The sequence below is a fragment of the Notamacropus eugenii genome, chromosome 5, assembly GCF_028372415.1.
Source record: "Notamacropus eugenii isolate mMacEug1 chromosome 5, mMacEug1.pri_v2, whole genome shotgun sequence".
Classification (NCBI taxonomy): Eukaryota; Metazoa; Chordata; class Mammalia; order Diprotodontia; family Macropodidae; genus Notamacropus; species Notamacropus eugenii.
Genome location: NC_092876.1, coordinates 74,525,225 through 74,547,181, shown reverse-complemented (window position 1 = coordinate 74,547,181; position 21,957 = coordinate 74,525,225). Strand labels below are relative to the sequence as shown.

The 21,957-nt window shown below is 45.2% G+C and overlaps 1 protein-coding gene across 4 annotated transcripts; it reads left to right on the top strand.

Annotated features, from left to right (window-relative positions):
* Positions 1-3,370: 3,370 nt before the first annotated feature.
* Positions 3,371-21,788, top strand: PPIH (peptidylprolyl isomerase H). Of its 4 annotated transcripts, none has more exons than XM_072609730.1 (10): positions 3,371-3,592; positions 4,046-4,110; positions 5,829-5,852; positions 6,146-6,190; positions 6,277-6,319; positions 7,821-7,913; positions 10,974-11,061; positions 11,288-11,328; positions 11,587-11,676; positions 14,663-15,205. In XM_072609730.1, exons 1-9 carry the CDS (start codon positions 3,527-3,529, stop codon positions 11,653-11,655), a joined length of 534 nt encoding a protein of 177 aa, XP_072465831.1. In that variant the 5' UTR covers positions 3,371-3,526; the 3' UTR covers positions 11,656-11,676; positions 14,663-15,205. The 4 variants fall into 4 exon arrangements, 3 of the variants coding, with proteins under 3 accessions (XP_072465831.1, XP_072465829.1, XP_072465830.1); XM_072609728.1 differs by lacking the exon at positions 14,663-15,205 and adding an exon at positions 20,756-21,788 and having other exon boundaries at positions 3,399-3,592; XR_011967153.1 differs by lacking the exon at positions 14,663-15,205 and adding an exon at positions 20,756-21,043 and having other exon boundaries at positions 3,436-3,592; positions 11,148-11,328.
* The last annotated feature ends 169 nt before the right edge of the window (positions 21,789-21,957 follow it).

Sequence of the window (21,957 nt, the reverse complement as noted above, 5' to 3'; positions counted from 1 at the left end):
TATTTGATCTTGGAGGTAATAAGGAATCACTGGAGTTTATTAAGTAGGGAGTGGGACCTGAGCTTTAGGAAAATCACTTTGGTGGCTGAATGGAAGATGGATAGGAGTGGGGAGAAACTTGAGGCAGAAGAATCAAGTATAAGACAAGTTTTTCAAGGAGTTTGGCTTAGAAAGGGAGGAGAGATAGGGTCTAAGGAAAGTTTTTATAGGTAGAGGATCCTTGGGAGTTTTTGAAAACAGTAGGGAAAGAAACAGGTAAATACTGAGAAATGGAAGGTTACAGAAAGAGAGGAGATACAATATGCTGGAGAAAATGGGGTCAAATATACATCCAGTTCTGCTATAATGTGACACATGCATTTTTTAAAAATCACCATAATATGCAAAGTCATGCAACAAAACCCACAAGACTTATGGGGGAACTGAGATTAGAAATAAAACACTCAAAAACTTTATCAGTGACATAAAAACATTTATAAAAATAGAAAAGTTTGATATATTTAAAAATAATTAAGAAACACAAATACTATGATAAATAGTGTGTGTGACCTTGGGCTGCTGTTCAGTCTGCACCTTGGTTCCCACTGGACACAGGCTGGCAAAGTCAATGGCTATGGCCCAAGAGAATGGCTTGAAAGGATGAAATTTCAGATATGAGGGGTCAGCAGAAGATGGAGGGGAGTAGGGATAGAGTTTAGATCAGTCCCTACTGCACCAAAAGCGTACAATAAATACGACACTTTGCCTTGAAAAAGACCTGGTTTGCTAGAGGAAGTGAGCATCAGAAAGGTTTTTGTTTGTGTATTATTGTGAAGTGGTATAGTTTTCTGCATTCTGTTTCTCATGGATAAAATTGCATATAAGTAAAATTGAAAGCTCAAATTTTTCCCTAATATATCAATTATATTTTAACAAATTTGAATTTTCAAAACAAAGGTTGCAACAGAACTGACCGTACACAAAAATGATTGACCTTGGCAAGAAGGACCATTTCTTTGTCAGAGTTATGGGGGGATACAAGAAAGGATGGAAAACGGTATCATAGTGTTTTAAGATGAAGAGAATATGAGAAGAGGGCTCTCATATCAAATCACCTCCTTATTCTTAGTAGAGGCAAGGTCCTTAACTCAGAAAGGATGAGGACCGCCTTGCTGAAATGAGGACCTAGTTTAGATTGGATAATCTAAATTGGTAACATACCCAGAAAGCACAGTTTTGGCTTCCTGGTGACCAAGAGCAGAGGAGGCAGAAAGTGGAAGTAATCCAGGGCTGTGGTTTGGCAAAAGAAGAGGAATATGACAAGGAGACCAGGGAAAGAGAGAAAGAGAGAGAGACTAGAATTGATTATCATACGTAACTCAAATTCCAATCAAGCTGTGTTAGAAAAGAGCACCTTTTTGTTACATGCTTCCTGTAGAATGTGATTCTGGACTGGTAGAGGGAATGCTAATGCAATCCCCCATGATTTTTTTGAGGGGCAGATTTGTTTTGACAGTTTTGGAGAGGAGTAACAGTCTTCATCCTTTTAGGGAAAACAAGTGGGGTTCCAAACACTCTTTGAGACCAATATCAGACAGGAAAAAGAAAAAAGATGTTGGAAGCAGCAAAGATGTAGGAGAAGCTGACTTTTCAACATGTCCCTGATTTCCAAATTGTATCTTTACAGACTTCAGGGCATTTCCTGTGGAGTGAGATCAGAGCCTCTCACTTGATGAAACTAAGATATCATCTCATCCAAAGAGGTCATTTACTCTTGTGCCTTTTCTGGAATATTCTAATCTGTGTAATATATGCAATTTCCATTTCCTATTTGCTTGGATCAGTAGGTTTACTCATTATTTGCTATTTGCGATAGTCTTTCATGTAGCTCTAGCATTTGGTGGGAAGGAATCAAGTCAAGAGGTTTGCGCCTGGGGTGCCTTTCCTCTTTTACAGGGGAAACACCAGGAAAGCTAGCACTTCAGTAGTTTTTGTTAGAGACACTCTTGACACTAATAAGATATCAAGTAAAATTTATTGCAGCAGAGTTCAGAGGAATTGATCATTCTGGCCAAAGCAGGCCCCCTCCCTCTTTTCAGGAAGAGAGAATGCTGAATACAGAAGGGAGATGAGCTATACAATTTTAGTTCAAGACAGATCCTCCCACCAGGAGATGGATTGGTCAGTCCTCCATTAGGTCACCATCTTCTCTACATGCCCATTGTGTAACCTCCCTTAGTATGACCTCCCCTCCCAAACATGCTCTATAGGACCCATGATCAGAAATTGGAGGGATAATTTTATGTGGGGTGTGTCTGCTTATATGCATGAAGTTCATTAAGCAAGTACATTGAAGAAAAGGCTTCTCCAGGTAACTCTAGGTGATTTTTCTTGGTTAGTTCCAGCTAGCTGTAGATTTGGTTCCATTGTCAAAAACTTTGTAATTTTCTGAAGGCCACTGTTGGTCTTTTCATTGGCTGAGTCCACCTGCAGTCCGCTGGCCTTCTTATTATCTAACTTATTCTCAATGACTTCATCAATTAACAATAACTTATTGTGAAAACTTAACTTTCGCTGTCTCATACTTTGGAGCCTAAAAAATAGGGCTCCAGACCAATAATATTTAGTGGGACATATAGATAAATTCTATTGCAGTATCTCTCAGTCAGTCAATATGCATTTATTAATTGCCTCTGTCTCAGGGAAGAACAATGCAGCCAACTTCCTGGCCCCTTCTCTTGCTCTCCTCTAAGAGAAAGGAATGGTCTCTCTTGAAGAGGCATATATGCAAGATCCCAGAGCTATCCATGGTCCTGTCTCTCCTTATCTATACATTGAGACATCCCCCGTCAATATATGTGATAGATCTTAAGATACATAGCATGCTTCTTCAGTATAGAACTGTGGATCATCTGCATACATAACTGAAATGTGAAATGAGGTTACCAAGAGATCATATGAGAGCAAAACGGGGGTTGTAAGCCTCTTGTACACAGGGTCCCCGGATCCTGGTAAGAACTGTGGCTCCAGGCCCCTCTAATGCACCTACCCACGTGATACACAACCAAACTCAGCATCTCTGTTGTTATTTCAATGGCCTCCAAACAGGAGACGCCGGCAAACCTCCAGTGCCGCCGCCCACAGCCGCAGGCACATGCCAGGGGCTTCATTTTAAGGGGTGGTCGTGTGCACTGCACACAGTGGTCTGGTAATAAATGTTTTATGAGTTTATTTTAAGGTTTGAGAAAGCATATGTGTGAGGGTGGGACGGAGGAAAAAACCAAGATGGCAGTAGCGGTTCGGACCATCACAAAGGAAATGGGAGACACGTGTACAGCGTTTGGCTGTCCTAGCTCCTGGGTCCCCGTGGCCACTGGCCCACCGGGCCTCCGTAGCTCCGCCCCTTCCCGCAGACGCCAGGCCCAGCCCGACCTCGGCCTAGGGGGCGGAGCCCGGCGTTCAGGCTCCAGCACGTCTGCGCCGCTGCCGGACCGACTCAGCGACCTCGGGAGCCCCGCCGGCCGGCTTCCGCTTCCGTGTCAGGATCATGGCCGTGGCAAATTCAAGCCCCGTCAACCCCATCGTCTTCTTCGACGTTAGCATCGGTGGCCAGGTGGGACGGGCATGGATCCAGGCAGTGCAGGATGACTGGGGAAAGGGCTGAAGGCGACTGCTGCCCGCTGCTCCGGGAGCACGGGGGGAGCAGTGGAACCCCGCGAACCACATGGCGAAGGGGGTGAAGTCTGAAAAGTGGGCGGGATCCATGTGTCCGGAAGATGGGGGGGAATGGGCGGGACCATGGGCTGGACCAAAAGACTCTAGGATGGGGGGAGAGCGGGCGGGACCAAACGGCTCGGAAATGGGGGGTAGCGAGCGGGACAAGGAACAAAGAGAAGGGTCAGAATCCAGGATGGGTCAGACTGACCGGGACCTAGACCCTGGAGCCTGGGCAGAATGCATTGGCAGAACCAAATATGGAGGTGGGGGGACCATGGGACGGGGAATAACGGGAGGGACATGATGAGATGACGTCACCGACACGCCCTGGCACTGCCCCGCCCTGCAGGAAGTTGGCCGAATGAAGATTGAACTCTTTGCGGACATCGTGCCCAAGACCGCGGAGAATTTCAGGTCCGGGAATTGCCCCCCCACCCCCGTCCCCGAGGGCGTGGGGAGGTGGGGGAGGGAAGGAGACTTAGCCCACGTGTCTGTGCCAGCGTCCGTCCGTCCGTCTGTAGCATCTTTCTTCCCTACAGTCTGATTTGTTTTGCCCGTATCCTACTTTAGAGCATAAGCCCAGTAGTGGGGTTTCTGGGTCAAAGGGTAACAGCCTTTCTTGCATAATTCCAAATAAGTTGGGTCAACTCACGGTTTTATTCCATCCTTATATTTTTCCATATTTGCCCATTGTTATCCGTCTCTCTTTTGTCTTCCTCTGCATTCTTTTGATCCTTAGTAATTTGGGGCAGTTTTTCAGATGATGTGTTGATGACATATATCTTTGAAAACTGGCACATAGTAAGCATTTAATCAGTGCTATCTTTCCATCTACTTATTTTTATCCCATGATCGCAAGTCTCTTGGAGTCATAGGTATGTGACTTCATAATCTTAGAGATTTCCCTTAAGATTATGATTCCAGAGTCTTGATGACTTAATATTAGGAGGTTTGCAGTAATTCTCTATAGATTTTGGATGTTAGATTCTCATAAGATAGGTTTAATGAAAATATTTTTCTCATTCATATCTTTTCCTTTTTTTCTAGTTGCATTATTTTTGTTTTATAGTTGAAATTGTATGTTTTATTTTATATAAATATAAAAAAATATAGTATTTTAATATAATTTTATATTTGTCTTATATAAAATAAAAATAAAATATATATAGTTTTATATTTTTAATTTTATAGTTGAAATTGTATGTCTTGTTTTATTGCAGCTGGTTGATTAAAGATTGATTCTTTAATCCACATTGTGGAAGATGACCTTCCATGGCCCTCTAATTTCTTTTTTGGGGCAACATTTTATATTTAGATTGTTTTTTAGAATCATGTTTTTGACTTGAAAGAAACTTCTGGGACCATATGTTCCCACCCCCTCATTTTGCAGATGTGCCTTATCTCCACGGAGGTTTTGTGCCTTTGGTAATAAGTGTCTGAGACAGAATTTGAACACAGGTCTTCTGACTTGAGAACCAATGATCTTTCCTACCAGACTGCTATCCTGTTTTCTCAGTGTTTCCTATCAAATAAAGAGTCCAGTAATTTGTGTACCTTGGGCTTGTCAAACATTGGATGCTGTGCTGATCTGATTCTAGGTTTTGCTAGCTAAGATTATTCATCATTCTAATTTTTTATATTTTTTAGCACCACGTAGTTTTGATGGTTACACTGCTTTGTGTAACATAACTTGAGACCACTTTATACCAAACACCCTTCACTCCTACTTCTTTCCATTTTCCTCGAAGGTGGTGTTTTTTGTTTTGTTTTGTTCTTGAGGTGGGGGAGATCATCTGTCTGCTTGTCTGCCTGTCTTACTGTTCCCAGTATCTGGGGGTAGGGAGGGAAGAGCAGAATCCCTATTGTTGTGTACCTGTCTCTAATGTTTGTGATTATTTTGTTTCTGTCATCTCTGTGTATATGGTGGCCTGTAAACAGTGTCAGGTTGTACGTGCGCGCGTGCACACACACACAGACGCACACACACTTCCCTGTATGTGTATGAGCATGTGGGAACCTCTGTTTACAGATGGCTGGGGTATCTCCCTTACCCAACCCCTAGGTCAAGGTTTCTCTTTTCTATCATTTCTCAGTATGTATGGTTTGGCAGATAATATTTTTCTTTCTTTCAGGCAGTTCTGCACAGGAGAATTCAGGTTAGTCTAGAAATTGCTTATTTCCCTTAGGCATGGCTTGGGTGGGAGCCACCTGCCCAAAGCTGGAGTCAGTACCCTTGGGAAGCTTCCATCAAGGCCTAGGGAAGCTGCTGGGATCAGGGATGCAGGCGCACTTCTTCTCTGTCACTCTTCTCTTTTAGTCAATCACCCTATCTTCCTACTTCTCCAGAGGCAATTTGGGGAGGGGTCTTTCTCCACCTCAGGGGTGCTTTACAGAGGGGCCTGGGATTGCCTGTGGTCCCTCCATTTCTCATCTTTCTCCTTGGTTGTAGGAAAGATGGAGTCCCTATCGGATACAAGGGAAGCACTTTTCACAGGTAAGGTTTGGGGCTTCCAGGGACACCTTCCTGTGTGTCATGAGTCACTTTCTCCTTTCTGATATCTTTGTCTGTCCTGTTTTTAGGGTTATAAAAGATTTCATGATCCAAGGAGGAGACTTTGTAAATGTAGGTACTGTGTAAGTTTGTCTTGTTCCAGCTTTGCCAGAGTTTTGCTTTACCCCCTCTGATTCACTATCTGATTTACTAGAGAAGAGGTTGGAGGGAGGGGTGGTAGACGCGGGCTCTTTCTGTGCTGCTCACTGCCTTACCAAGTGAGTGAGCAGTTCTGAGGACATACAGAATCTGTTTCTCTTACTCAGCTTTATTTAGTGTTTTGATGCATGGTAGTCCTCTCAGGCATTTCTCTGTCTCTACAGTAATCCATAGACTCCATGGCATCAAGCCAGATTCTTGGCTCTGCCTTGCCCCTAGGCAGACCTCCCCCTCTCCCTACCCTCAGCCCTGCTGTAGAGCAGGATAGAAGCAGGTGTGAGGCAAGGTTGAGCAGATGTTTTCCAGAGTCTGGGATTTGTTTGGTTGCCTTCTCTGCCTTCACTTCTGGAGAGGAATGGAATATGTAACTATAAACATGGAGGGGTATGGGAACTTCCGAGGAATTGTTGGTGAGGAGCTGATTTTTCTCTCCTGCTTATCCTAGATATGAACATGTGTGATAGGAGAGAACCTAGGGAACCAGCGTGGAGATGATTTTATTGGCTGGGTTTTAACCAGATGCCCATGGAGTTTTAAACCCAAATAGCAATTACACTGCTCTGGCTTTAATCCAGATGCTCTCATATTCTAGTCATTCATTTGTTCATTTATTCTAAGTTGTGTGACAAGCTAAGATAAGACACAGTCACTGCCCTGATAGAGTTCACAGTCTAGTGGTAGATAAAACACATACCAACACATAATTGTCCTATTCACCATGGCCTGACATGCACTAGAAGCATGGCACACCATGTGCTAGCCTGTGTTGTGTGTGCATTTGAGTTGAACTTTAAAAGAGGGTACTTCTTGTCTCTGTCAGGGGGGCACACTTCATCCTGGCCTGAGGTCTGTGGCAACCCTTTCTGATGTATACATAGGACCCAGTCTCTTCTCCCTGATATTTGGGAGGCCTGTTGTGTCTATATCCCTAGTAGAGTCTTTAATTCCTGGAGTTCTCACTGCTTCCAGGGCCCAAGCTCCTAACCCAGAGGCTCTATCTCCCCTGCATCACATGCCCTTGGATCCATCAGATTAGAAGCCTGACTTTGACCCACACAATTTGTATTTGTGATTCTGTGTGGTTGGCGCTGTGTACTAGGATGGACTGTGTTGGGTAGAATCTGATTGAGCTTTGGAGAACTTCTAAAATGAAAGCATCCAGTGGACTTTAAAAAGTCTTCTTGATGCCTCTAACTTTCATCATTCTCCACCCTGCATTGAGCCCTGCCTTGTAACAGGGAAGAACAGTTGTGGTCTCTTTATGCAGCTTGACTGTGTATGTAGCATTCCCTACCTGTGATCCTCCACCTCTTTCCTGAGAGCAGGGAGGGGTTAACTTTAGAAATGCTTCCCTTTATATGAAATTTGATGTCCTTCCCTTGAGGTCTTTTCTCTTTTTTCTCTCCCTGCTTAGGGAGATGGCACTGGAGTTGCAAGCATTTACCGGGGACCATTTGCAGATGAAAACTTTAAATTGAGGCACTCAGCTCCAGGTCTGCTTTCCATGGTATGTAGATCCAGTACAGGTGTTGGGTTGTTAAACGCTAATAATCATCTGAGCCCAGATTCGAACTCTGGTCTTCCTGACTCTGGGCCCAGCCCTTAATCCACTATACCACTCAGCTGCCTCTGGTCCTTGAGAACAAGCTAGCCTGCCACACAGGCAGTTTTGTGTTGTTTGGCCCTGAACTTAAACTCATCTGAGTAAAGTGACCTTGAAAAAGTTGTGACTGAGATCAGTTTTCTTCTTTACTTTCCCATGTGCTTTCTTTAAGTTACAATATGTCGTTGGTTCAGTCCCTCGGAGTCTCCCAAAGGGAAAGAATGTCCTTGGGTCCAACCCTGCTCACATTGTCCCCAGTGTCAAATTTATAAGAGTTCTGCAGTAACCAAATACAGGAAGCAACTTGCCAGCCTGCCTTTTGTGGAATTAGGTGGAGGTTGTCCTGGCATTGCCTCTCTAGATGTCAGGTCCTAGTGATACCAACAGGTACAGCCTAAAGATGGTTGTAGACCCTCTTGTTGAGTATAAATAGTGACTACCCAATGAGCACCTGCTGTGTGCCCAGCTCTGCATCTGAAGCTATGGAGAATAGCAGTTCATTCCAGGAGGCTAAATGACTTTCCCAGGGTATAGTTAAATGTCTGGGGCAGTATTTGAATTCATGCCTTCCTGACACCAAATCCAGTATTCCATCCACTGTACCAACTAGCTACCTCTAAGGTTAAGGGGGTGGGAATCAGAGAAGGCATCTCAGAAGAGGTAGCATTTGACCAGGGCTTCAAAGATAAATGGGGAACCTAATCAATACAGTGGGGAGAAAGACATTTTAGCCCAAGACTTTAGAGCATTGGGAAGTGTGGGACACATGCAGTGGACGGTTGGCAAGAAGGACTGGAGTGTAGACTGTATGAGGGGTGTATTATGAGCTCGGGCAGGTGGCATCAAAGCCAGATTAGGCTGCTTGAGCTTGGTACCATAGGTCCTAGGGAACTAGTGAGTGGTTTGGGGCAGAGAGGTGAAAAGATGAAAAGTAGGTAAGTCATAAGTCTGATGGCAGAGTAAAGGATGGACAGAAGGCAAGGAGAGAGCCCCAGTGGGAAGCAGTTACCACAGAAAGATGGTAGTGGTGAAGGCCTGTAAGAGTCTAGTGCCAGCGCGAATGGAAAGGAGTGGGCAGAGAAAAGAGTAGAATCACTAGGATTTGGTTTATTGCTTGTGACCTCATGGGGGGAGGAGGAAAGGATCAAGGATAATCCCATGCCTGAAGCCATGGGAAACCAAGTGTCAGTGCCAGAAATAGAGATAGTAAAATCAGGACAAGCAGGTTTGGAGGGAAAGGTGACAAACTCCATTTTGGACATGTTGAGGTTAACGTGCCAGTGGGTACGTCCCTTTAGAAATTGCCTTTAAGCAACTGGGTGTGGACATCTGGAGCTCAGGAGAGAGTCTGAGCTTGTGATCCAGATTGGTAGTCATCTACTGTAGTCCAAAGAGTGAATGAGATTTATCAAGGGAGAGAGTGTAGAGAGAGATAAAAGAGGGCCAGGACTATAGTCAGTTAACCAGAAAATGTTTAAAAGTGCTTCCTGTGGGCCAGGGGCTGCATTGGGGATAGAGAAGAAGCAAAAAGTAGCTCCTGCCTTCAAAGAGCTTATGTTCTAATTCAAGAAGACTTAAATACATCAGTAAATACACAGAAGGTAGCCTTGGAGGGGGAGTCATTGACAGCTGGGGGGAGCAGAGGAGAGCCTGGGAAAAATCACCTATAGAAGTTGGCTCTTGGCTGTGTTTTGAAGAAAATCAGGGGTCCTGAAACGTTAGGACGGGGCACATTCTACATGCTTCTGCAGCCAGTGCAAAGACACAAATGAGAGAGAGTATATCCTGTAGGAGGAATAACTTGCAGGCTATTGCTAGACCCTGAAGTGTGTTCAGGAGAGGAGAGGAGCAAGAGGAAGGAGGAGATGTGTGCAAGACTGGAAAGGGGGGAAGAGGCCAGATTGTGAAGGTCTTAAGAACCAACCAGAAGTTGACAGTTGTTAGAAGGAGCCATTGAGGTTTACTATATAGGTGGATGACTTGGTCAGACTTGAGCTTTAGAATATCTCTTTGGCAGCTGAATAGACAATGGACTAAGGTATGGAGACCAACCAGCCAGTAGTAAGTCTAGGCCTGAGGGACCCGGGAACTGTGGTGCTGGCTGTTGAGTGGAGGGAAGGGGAAGATTTAAAAGTTGTTGTAGAGACAGAAATTATAAGAATCTCAGGAAATACCAACCAGAAGATGCCAGAAAAAGAAAAAGGAGCCAGACAAACAGAAGGAGTAGTTAGAAGAAAAGGCCTAGAAGCAAGGAGGACTAAAGGGAAGAGGGGATATGCGAAATAGGTTAGTAGAACAGGGTCAGGAGCCTGACATCTGACAAGGCCCTTGAAGGGCCACTGGATTTGGTGACGAAGGTGTCCCTGGTGACCTTTGAGAGGTATTTCAACAGATTTGTAACAGAGGAAACCAGTCTGCAAGCGGTTGAAGGAGAGAGTGTGTGGGGAGGAAGTGAAGTTTCTTAGTCTAAGTAACTTTATCAAGAAGTTCAGTGGTAAAGAGGAAGAAAAAGCTGGAGCAGTTAGTGGCTGGATGTAAAGGGAGGATCAAGAGAAACCTTTGGATTCAGGAGCTCTGTGTGAATAAGCTGATGGGAAGGAATAGTTGGAGAGGGAAAGGCTGTTAGAGGAAGGTCCCAGTGGAGACAAGAAGCAAGACTGAGGACCTCGTTCATTCAGAGCCATGAGCAGGAAGAGAAAGAATGAGTGATGAGGTGGGGAGTTCTGAGAAGTGGGAGAAGGAAGCTGAGGGGCCTCAGTGTATTAACAAAGTAAAAGTATGGCATGAAGCATAAAGAAGAAACAGAATGTGTGGCCTCTGCCCTCCAGGAGCGTCCGGGCTGGTGGAGACATCAGTAACTCATTGGAGTGTCCCTTTCTTGGTCTTGGCTCCACGTCCTTCTAGGATGGAGGCAGCCCTGTTCTCCCTTTGCTTCTCACTGCCCCTTTCCTTAATTTAAATCAGGCAAACAGCGGCCCCAGCACCAATGGTTGCCAGTTCTTCATCACCTGCTCCAAGTGTGACTGGCTGGATGGGAAGCATGTGGTGTTTGGTGAGTTCAGCTGCCTGCTGGCTTGGGCTCTTCCTGGAGCTGTCCATCTGCCTCGTGCTCTGTTGATGGGCTGTCTCCACTTCCAGGTCCGGAAGGGGCCTGAAGTGCAGACATTGTTCTGTTCTGGACATGGCCCCTCTGCTGTGGAGCCAGCTGCAGAATGGGGGGAGAGATGCGGAGAGAGCACGCAAGAAACAATGTCATGTAGCTCTGATTCTTTCCGCAGGAAAAATAATTGATGGACTTCTAGTGATGAGAAAAATTGAGGTGAGTGCATTTTGGCTTCTTGCCTCCACCTTCTTCCTAACAGTTTTAAAGCTGATCCCAGAGTGCCTCAGTTTCCTCATCTGTAAAAAGGGAAAATTACATCTTCCTGGTCAAGGCCTCCAGCCTACATTGTCTTTCTTAATTCCTCCATTTTCCTCTGAGAAACCCTCAGTGAATGTGAGGGACAGTTGAGTGTCATTAGGACTGGAACCACATGCAGCAGGTGTGGCTCACTTGGACTATGCTTCCTTTCCCTAGAATGTTCCCACCGGACCCAACAACAAGCCCAAGCTTCCTGTGGTCATCTCCCAGTGTGGGGAGATGTAATGGAGACCAGTGCTGAATCAGGTAAATAGCACGTTTTTTTCCGCCTTAGCCAGGCTGAACCAAGAGAGTTGAATACCCCCCACCCAATGGAGCTCAGAAGCCCCAGGAGGTAAACTGGAAATCACCACACACACAAGAATCAATGACACTATCAAGGAGAGAACGTAGCAAGAAAACGGCGTTTCTGCCTTTAGTGCCGTGGTCTCTTAGGAGAGAGAAGCCAAGGCTTCCTGAGACTCCTTTGTCCCAGTCTTTGAAATGATAATGACAGTAGCTGACCTTTATATAACGTTTTCAGATTGAAGAATGCATTAACTTATCTGGGTCTTAGAACAGCTCTGGGAGGCTACAGGAATTGAACTCGTCTGGAAGATAATAACTAGCATTTGTAGTGTTTTAAGGTTTGTAAAGCGCTTTACAAATAACAATAATTATTAAACCAACATTTATTTAGCTCTTAATCTGTGCCAGGCACTGTGGTAAAAAATGCTTTACAGATATTATCTCATTGGATCTTCACAACAATCCTTTGAGGCAGGTACTGTTATTATCTGCATTTTAACAAATGAGGAAAGTGAGGCAGATAGTCTTGACTTGACTTGCTCAGAATGACACATCTAATAAGTGAGGCCGAATATGAGCTCAGGTTTTCCTGACTCCGGGCCCAGTGCTTTGTCCGTGGTGCCCCAACTGCCCACATGAGGTATGTGAGACCAAGTGATTACCTTGTGGAGGCTCCTATGGCTTAGTAAGTGTCAGAAATAGGATGCAGATCCAGGTTTTCCTGGTTCTGAGTTCATCACTCTTTTTTTAATATTGTTGTAGTGTTCCCTAGTGCTCCTCCCCCTCCGAGAGAGCTAAAGAAGAAAAAGAAGATCCAATCAATAAAAAAATCAACAAAACCAATCAATACATTGAAAGCAGCTGGGTCAGCCAAGCCACAGTTAGGGCGTGACTTGGTGTTCTCCCTGTGCACAGGCACCTTTGTTTTTTTTCATATCTTTGGCTAAAATATAGAAAACCAACAGCAATATGAGATGTGTGTGACTTTTCTGACTCCACTGGTTTTGTGTCATGTTATTTCATCTCCATCTTCCATATTTCCTTGTCATCTTCATTGTTCTTTCCGTTTTTGATGTTTTCATCATAGTCTAATATGTGAATAGATCACAGTTTATGTAGTCCTTCTCCAGTTGCTGGAATGCTCAAGGAGAGGTTGCTCCTAGTTTTGGCTGTTTTACAGACTTAGAATTCCTTTACCTGATCATTTTTTGTTCCACCTGTCCCTCTGCCTCATATCCCCTAAACTTCTTTGACCTCTAGTGCCGCAGAGCCTTCTGTCCTCACCCCTGCATTGCCCCAGTCTCTTCCCAGCTCAGCTCTCCACTCTCTTCTCCTGTCACTAGCTATGACTGGCTGGGCCCCAGCCTTGGATTATTCCCACATGGGAATAATCTTTGCTCCTATGCCCCTCTACTGAATGGAGCTGGAGAAGCTCATGAAATTCAACTGAGACCACTATGAATTGGTTACGGGGCCCTTCTCTCTCTTTAATCAGTCCACTATCCCACTCACCACTGAGGCCATTCCAGACCTTTTCATCTCTTTTGTAGCTCTCCATGGTACCTGCCTTTCCTGAACCTTTTAGCTGAGAACCTTGCCTCATGATTTACAAAAAAATTGGAGCCCTTCACCCACCATTCTTCTCCCTTGCATCACATCTCAGAGTTCTTCTCTCACTCTTTCCTTCTTCACCATTTGTACACGAAGAGGCCTTTCTCTTTGCCAAGGAAAACATGTCTGCGTGCATCCTTGATCTAATTCTGGCCTGTCTTTTCCAACAGATGGTCCACTCTAGCACCCCCCGTCTTTCACTGGTCTTCCCTGTCTGTTGCCTACAAACACACCCGTGTCTCCCTCATCGTTAACACTCCGCAGCCTTCCATCCTCACTATCTCCTTATGTTTCTTCTCCCTTTGATGGCTAAAGTCCTTAAAAAGGCTAACTACAATTGGTGCCTCCCCTTCCTTTCTTCTCACCGTCTTCTGCAGTCTGGCTTCCAACCTCATAATTCTGCCAAACTACCAATAGCCTTTTCTCAATCCCCATCCCTTTTTGACCTCTCTGCAGCCTTTGACACTGTCACTTTCTCCTTGAAACTCTTTTCCTTTTAGATTTTCCTGACAATGCTCTCTCCTGATTCTTCTCCTCCCTGTCTGACCATTTCTCAGACAATGTTGTTGAATCTTTGGCCAGGTCATGGCCAGTAGCCATGAATGTTCTCCAAGGATCTGAACGAGGATGTCTTCTAACCTGTCTTGTTTGATAATATCACCTCCCTTGGATTCATTTGTCATTTCTGTGCAGATGGTTCTCAGATTTGTCTGTTCCTGACCTCTCCTTTCTGTTTCCCTTCACTAGCTGACCTGTAGACATCTCATAATCAGAATGTCCAAAACAGAAAGCATTATCTCTCCCTCCAAATCCTCCCTATCTTGTCTAGGCCAGCTATGATCCACGGGCAGTTCAGAACCAGGCAGCAGACCAGATTTGACCTGTGGGCCACAGTCTGTTGACCCCAGTGTAGGTAGCCACCATTCCCCTAGTTCCTCTAGACCTTACCCAGGCTCACAACCTCAGCATCATTCACAACTCCTCATTTGCAACTTAACCAATACGTTGAATCTATTAGCAAAGTCCTACTGTTTCTGCCTTCAAAACATCTCTCCCCATGTCTGCTTCTGTCTACTCACAGTGACACCCATATGTAGGCTGTCTTTGCCTCACACCTGAACTGTGCAGTATTGTCTTGTGATTGGCCTCTCCCCCTGCAATCCGTCCTCCACAAAAGATCTTTCTAATGTATAGGTTTGACCATTTCACCTCATTACTTCCCATTACCTCTGGGATCTAATAGAGAATATTAGATTTTGAGGTTTTAAAGACTTTCAGAACCTTCCTACCTTTCTCGTCTTTTTACATTTTACTGTTCTCCATGTACTCCTAGATCCAGCACCACCAGCCTTCTTGCTGTTGTTTGAATGAGACCCTCCATGCCATGTTGCTAACTGTCCCTCCAGCCTAGGATGCTCTGCACCCTCACCTCTGCCTCTTAGTTTTACCTGGCTTCAAGACTAGGCTCAAGTTCTATCCCCTGTAAGAGAAGTATCCTGGCTACCCCCCTGCCACCCCCTTGGAGTTCTTCCCTCTGAGGTTTCCTCCCATTCACGCTGTTTGTCTCCTGTATATACATGGTTGTTTATATGTGACCCGTGAGAATGTGACCTCCTTGGGGGCAGGGACCATGTTTTTGCCCTTTTTGTATCCCCAGTACTTAGCACAGTGCCTGCCATACAATAAGCACTTCATACAATCAGCAGTTGAGAGTTTATTGTGGTGTGTGGTTTTAGGTGGGCCTCGGAATCCCTTTTCCATCTTGCACATAAACAAGTTTTCCAACATAATTCATTGTCCTAGGTTTTTGCCATTGATTTATTTGTCAGACATCTGTAAATAAAATCGTTGACATTCAGTCATCCGTTCAGCTCTATGTCACAGTTCCATCTGTTTGGTAGTTTTTTTTATCTCGTGCTAGTTTTTGTAATTACTGTTTTATAACATATACTAAAAGTTAGTATTTAGTTCTTCTCCGTGGCTCCTCTTCCTAATCCTGCCCTTGTTTTTCCATATCAATTTTGTTATGGCTTTAATTAATTTATGTAGTAGTCTATGCTATTTTGACTGGTTTTGCATTAAGTCTATAAGTTAATTTTCAGCTTACTCATGTTTTCATTCTATTGCTCTAACCCCGCATAGGGAATTTTATGGGTCCTCCTCCAGATATAGATACACTTGGAATTTGGAATAATTTCCTTTGAAAGAATGTAAGCCCCTGAGGACAGGGACTATTTTTATTTTTGTCATTGTATTTCCCAGAACCTAGCACAGTACCTGGCATATAGTAGGTGTTTAATTAATGTGTATGGATGAAGTCCAGCCTTACAACAAGAACAAAGCCTTCCTCCCAGTTCTTACTTTCCACTTCAAAATTGTGTATTGACTGTCTGCCATACACATGGTGGTCTGCTTGGCCCCACCATGGGACATACAAAAGTGTAAGCCTCAAAGCTTGGCCCTCAAGGAGTTTCTTGAGTAATTGAAGTCAAAAGATGCACAACATAGGTGAGAGAGGGTGGATCTGCTCTGGAGTCAAAAAGGCCTGGCTTCATGTTCTGACTGGGTCTTTGCTCCCTGACCCTGGGCAAGTCCCTCAACCTCTCAGAGCATTTCTCCACAAGAGGCTTTCCTATAGATCCAGGTGCTTCCTTACCACCAGAAACCCACCTACCCACCGCCCACCCCTCATAAGTCATTGTACAGGCCTTATATGCCAAATGACAAGGGTTTGGCAGAGATAGGATTATGAGAGTTCAAAGAAGCGGGAGATAGCTCCAAGCTGGGGCCAGAGGGAATGAATACTTCATGGTGATGGGGGAGTTGGAGGTGGGTATTGAAAGGGTGGAAGGATTCAGCTAGATTCACAGCAAAAGAGAATGGTATTCCTGGCAGATGGGCCCATGTATACCGTGGTGCACAGGGCGGAAGTCACAAGGCAGACTCAGGGAGCACTGAGTGGAGCAAATGAACTGAATGGGCAAATTCCCAGTGTGCCCCACCTGGTAGAGCCAGATCAGAACCTTGCCATTCTAGCCCAGGATCTCTGAGATGTCCCTTAGTGGGTGTCTGCTCTTCTCTTCCTCTCCTCAGGCAGGCTTCTCTGCTCAACAGGGAATTAAGAAGTGTTCATAAGAAAGCCTTGTCCCTTAAGTTGCTATTACTAATTAGGAGATGCAAACTCTATATTTATTTAGCCCAGGTTGGAATAAGGAGACCTGATGACTAAAGATGAGATAAGTAGGATAGAGTTTTAACCTGTGGAAGCAAATTCTGGGGGAGATCCATTGTAGAAGGATCTGGGTTTGAACTGCATGTAGCACTGCTGATTGCTCCTAATTTGACCATTGCTAGATTCTTTCCCTTCTTTGGACTCTTGAGTAGAGTCCAGAGGTAGGTACCTAGGGGGTAGACTAGGTAATCTCTAGGATTCTTCCTGTTCTCACTTCAACATCCCTAGGAGACTGGAAGGAAAGTCAAGCCAAAGATTAGATACACAGACTCAGAAGGATGGATAGCCCGAACTTATCTGATAGTACTGTAACAGGGCTGCACGTTTTAGGTAGGGGTTTGGACTAGGTGACCTTGGTCCAGTGTTGCAGGACCTCTGGTTTCTCCTAATGCCATAGAGGGGATCATTGTATCAGGAAGAGGGTGGAATTCTTCAGTTTGGTGTAACTTGCACCTACTATAGATCTGTTTTCTCAGTCTTTTTCTTCTGACTCCTCTGTAGCCTTTGACGCTGTCCATCACCCTCTTCTCGTGGATATGTTCTCTTCTCTAGATTTTCATGGTGTTCCTCTTTCCTGGTTCTCCTCCTACCTGACTGCTCCTTCTTTGTCTTCTTTGTTGGCTTTTCATCCAAGTCACTCCTGATCACTCTGCTTATCTCACAGGGCTCTGTTCTGGGTCCTCTTCTCTTCCTCTGTGCTATTTTGTTTGGTGGTCTCAGCAGCTCCCCAGGATCTAATTATCATCCCTCAGCTGATGATTCTCAACTCTCCTTTTCCATCTCTAACCTCTCAAAGACCTGATCATTGAACGGAGGTCAGGATGAGACAGACAGATACACAAACATTGATGGCCCAGAGGGGAGAGAGATAGGTCTCAAAGCCCTGGGAGAGTGGGAGAAATGTGACAAGGAAGAGATCACTTGTGTATTTATGTGTCTGGGTATTGAGGAGTTATCAGGGAAGGCTCCAGAGGAGAAACTTCACCTTTAATTATCTCAATAGTCTCGAATATTCTTATTTATCCACTGACCTCTCTGCTGGCTTCCTATCTTGCATCTTAAACCTTCAGACATTTTGGAAATTGTATGTTCAGTAGATGTCTTAAACTCAACATGTCCAAGACAGAATTCATTATCTTTTCCTCTAAACCAGGGGTATGGAACTTGCAGCCTCAAGGCTATATGTGGCCTTCTAGGTCCTTAGGTTTGGCCTTTTGACTGAGTCCAATTTTTATGGAACAAATCCTTTTATTAAGAGAATTTGTTCTGTGACGTTTAGATTCAACCAAAGAGAACCACGTGTGACCTCGAGGTGGTAGGTTCCCCACCCCTGTCCTAAACCCTCCCTTCCAAACTAACCTGTTGCTACAAGAGCACCACCATCCTCAGTCCCTCAGACTTCCAACCTAGGAGTTATCCTGGACCCCTCACTGTCTCTCGCAGTCCTCCTCCCCTGCCATATCCAAGTTATTTCCAAGGCTTTTGGATTTCACCTTTGCAACCTCTCTTTGCATATGCATCCTTTTCTCTCCTCTGACACTGCTATCCCTTCTAGTGCAAGCCCTCATGCCAAGACTATTATCATAGCTGCTGGTGGGTCTGCCTGCCTCCAGTCTCTTCCCCACACCATCCCATCATCCATTCGGCCACTAACATGATTTTCCTATAACTCAGGTCTGATGATGTTACCTTCATACTCCACAAACTCCAGTGACTCCCTGTCATCTCCAGGATCAATTACAAAGTCCTCGGGTATTCCAAGTCCTTCCTAACCTCGCTCTCCCCCCCATTTTTCCAGTTTTCTATCTGCAATCCCCAAGTATTCTTTAGTCCAGTGACATTGACCTCCTGAATGTTCCTCAAACAAGACGCTCCATCTCTTAGCTCTGGGCATTTTCGCTGTGCCCAGAATGCTCTCTCCTCATGTCCACCGACAAGCCTTCCCTGCCTTCCTTTGAGCTCCAGCTAAAATCCCAACTGCTACAGGAAGCTTTTCTGAACCCTTCGTATTTGTGGCACCTTCTCACTATTTCCCATTTATCCTCAGATGTTGCTTGTTTACTACTTGTCTTTTCCAGTTACATTGTGAACTCCTTGAGGGCAGGTGACTGACTATCTTTTGCCTTTCTTTGTATCCCTAGAACTTGGCACAGTGCTTATTTTAATAAGCCCAGGCACTTAATGCTTATTGACGGACCTCAGTTGGGCCATGAAGGGACAGGAAGACTTTGGGCAACATAAGAACTGATGTTTCTGTATGCACTTCACATACATTATCATATCTGCGTGTCACCGTGGCCCTACTAGATTTTACAAGTATTAGGCCCACCTTACAGATAAAGAAACTGAAGTTCTATGACTGACCCATGATCCCAGAATAGTAAGTGTTGAAGTGGGTTTGGAACCTCAGTCCAGTGCTGTTTCTACCTGGTGAAAACTTTCACAAAGCAAGTCCTTTCCTTCTGTAGGAATCAGCTGCTTCCTCCGTCAAGAGCAAGGCTACTAGATGATCTCTCAGATACACTTTTTCTCTGGATCCTAGGAGCCTGTGGTAGCCTACTTGCTCTCTCTCTTCATGGGCCCTTGACCATTCTTACACTTAGGCTTATCTCCTATTTCAGGCTCATTAAAAAGGCCACACCTGCCAGACTGAACATGTCTGAGCCCTTGGGCCACTGGGCAGCTTACTGAGAGAAGGAATCCCTTATTTTTCCAATAATGAAAAAGCTCGCCAGAGGCAGAGGAGGTTCTGGTTGCTCTCAGTTGGCATCCGGAGTTGCTAGGAGAACAGAATTAATGCCTGCAGCACCTTGTTTTGAGGTACTGGAAGAACCAGAAGACAAGCAGCCTCTCTGATGATGCTGCCGGTCTGGGCAGATTCCCTTCCATTTACCTTTCTGCACCTGCCTCCAATTCTTGGAAATAATGTCTAGGTCGATATTGGGCCTGGGGTGGTGGGGATTTCATGTGAAAATACTGGTCCTGGGCACACCGGAGGTTGGGCATTTGTTCACCAAATAAATACTTGCTTGCCGGAGGTAGAATTCTAGAACATGTGGATGGGAAGGAAAGTCATCTGACCCTCTCCTTTGTTGTGCAAATGGGTAAACTGAAGTCCAGAACTAGGCAATGACTTTTCCTTCCATATATTTAATGAGGGACTGGACTTGAATCCAGGTCTCCTGCCTCCTGGAGCAGAATATTATACCAAACTGCCTTGCCACATAGTAAGAAGCCCTGAATCAAGGGTCTGCTCTTGGAGGTTATTTTGGGTTCAGGCCAGGCCTGCTGGTTGGATTAAGATCCAAGAGGGCTTAGCCAGACCTCACTTTGGGCATTATACAGTTCAAAGACAAATATTTTCAAAATTCTGAAGCAAGCGCAGCGATTTGGATCCTGACACAGGCCTAGCCTGTGCCCCAGATCCAGCCAGCCCCGCCCTGCAGTGCAAATAGCAGCCATTACCATGGGCAAGAGATGTTTGTTCTGCGTTTTACAAAGGCTGAAGGGCCACTTTTTAGCCCACTTTGCTGGGCTCCAGAATTCAAACTTGAACCTCCAGGGTTATTCCAAAGCGGTTAGAAGTGTGGAGGTAAGAAGGAACTGATCCCAGCAGTCTGCCTTGATTGAGTGATTGCTGGGTACATGGCCACCTGGGCGAAGGGAAGGGAAGGGTGGAGCCGTTCCTTTCGCTTTTCCTGCCCCTCCCACAGGATCTAACTCTGACTCCAGTCCTGGGGCTTTTTGCTAGAGTTTGCTGAAGTTCTCACCCTAAGCCCTGCAAAGTTTTAGCCCAATTCAGCTCTGCCTAACCCTAGGATTTCCCTCTGGCAGGAGTACTTCTATTATTTTCCCTACTCAGGCAGGTCACAGAGGTACCTGATAATAGTTGTTAATAACAGTTCGGGACTCTTAAAAAAGGACTCCCAACAACATACCTTATCCTATTTGTCACCCACTGCAGATAGCAGGGTCCCCATTTTGCAGATGAAGAAACTAAACTTAGAAAAGTTTGATTTGTCCAGAGGCTCATAGTGACTTAGCACAGGGCCAGGGTTGGGCCTTCCTCTTATGACTCCTAAGGTCAGTATCCTTTTCCACCACTTCATTTAGAGTTGGCCAGGTTCATCCCATCTGTTCAGAATTGTTTCCTTGCTTTGGCCTCCACAGAAGTCCGTGTTTCTCTTGTTTTAGGCTCCCTTTGCCCCAGTGATGCTTCTGAGAAGATGGGTTGGCCTTCCACCTTGCTTCCTTGGTTACTGCCTGCCTTTGTGATCAAGAGATAGGACCTGTCATGGATTCAGGACCCCAAGCCTTTCATTTTTAAATTTGCAACTGTAAATAAAGCTTGTGTTTTGGTTGTCTTTTTTTAAAAAAACTCTATCTAAGGTGAGCCTCAGTCTGTTCACTCTGGCTAAGCTAGACCTGCTGGGATGACTGTGGTTTCACCTCCTAGCTAGCATCTTTCTCTTTCCTAGGCAGTGCTGCACATAACTATGGAACATAGCTGAACTGAGGAAGGGGACAGCTGGTAGAAATGTGTGTTCCAGGCAGGTGGTCAGTTTTCTCCCATTCCTACTGCTTTTCTCCTGTTTGATCCTTTAGCTGAGGGACTATGACAATAATAGAGGAAGATTCAAGAGAGGAATGAATTCCAAAGGAATGTAGTAAGCTTAGGATTTTAGGAAGTTGTGTCAAGTATGCTGTTGTCCTCCGGACAAAGGAGGCAATTTCTCTGTATGCCTACCTTTAAGAGCAAGGAAAAGGGCCAGGGTCTGAGTAAAGAAGCTGCTGGTGATAGGATGAAAATTAGCTGGAATAGTTTGGGAGGCCTTGGCCTCAGCAGTCTGCAATAAAACAACCAGGTCAAAACTTGTGCGCTGGTCTCCTGCTGTACTTGGGGTACAGTAACTCACCAAATTACCAGCAGCTGACAGTGTCAGAGCTAGGGCAGTTAAAAGTCCCCTACCACCCCGCCTCACACCTGCCCTTCCAGCCCTCACAGGGGCAAGGAGCCTGCTTCCTTTCTATCCTCCATCGCACCAGTAGCACCTGCAGTGGCTAACCATGCCTTCTGGTCAGCGTGTGGGTTCCTATTTTCAAAAAGTAGGATCTAGATTTAAACCAGTAGGCCATTTGCAAATAAATTGGCCTTCAAAGTAATTACTTTGGTGACGTGTGCTTGCCTAGTCCTTCATCAAGGCTTCTCTTGCTCAAAACCTGTCTGGATCTCCAAGGATTGCCTTGGGGGCCAGTTTTTTGATGCACACAAAAATCCCTTTACGGACACATCTTGCGCATGAACAAAAAAGCCTTGCCCTGCCACGCCCCCCTCACCAGTTTTGCTGCCAGACAATTAGGGTTGGGGGCTGCAGGAGAAGGTCCACTATTCTATC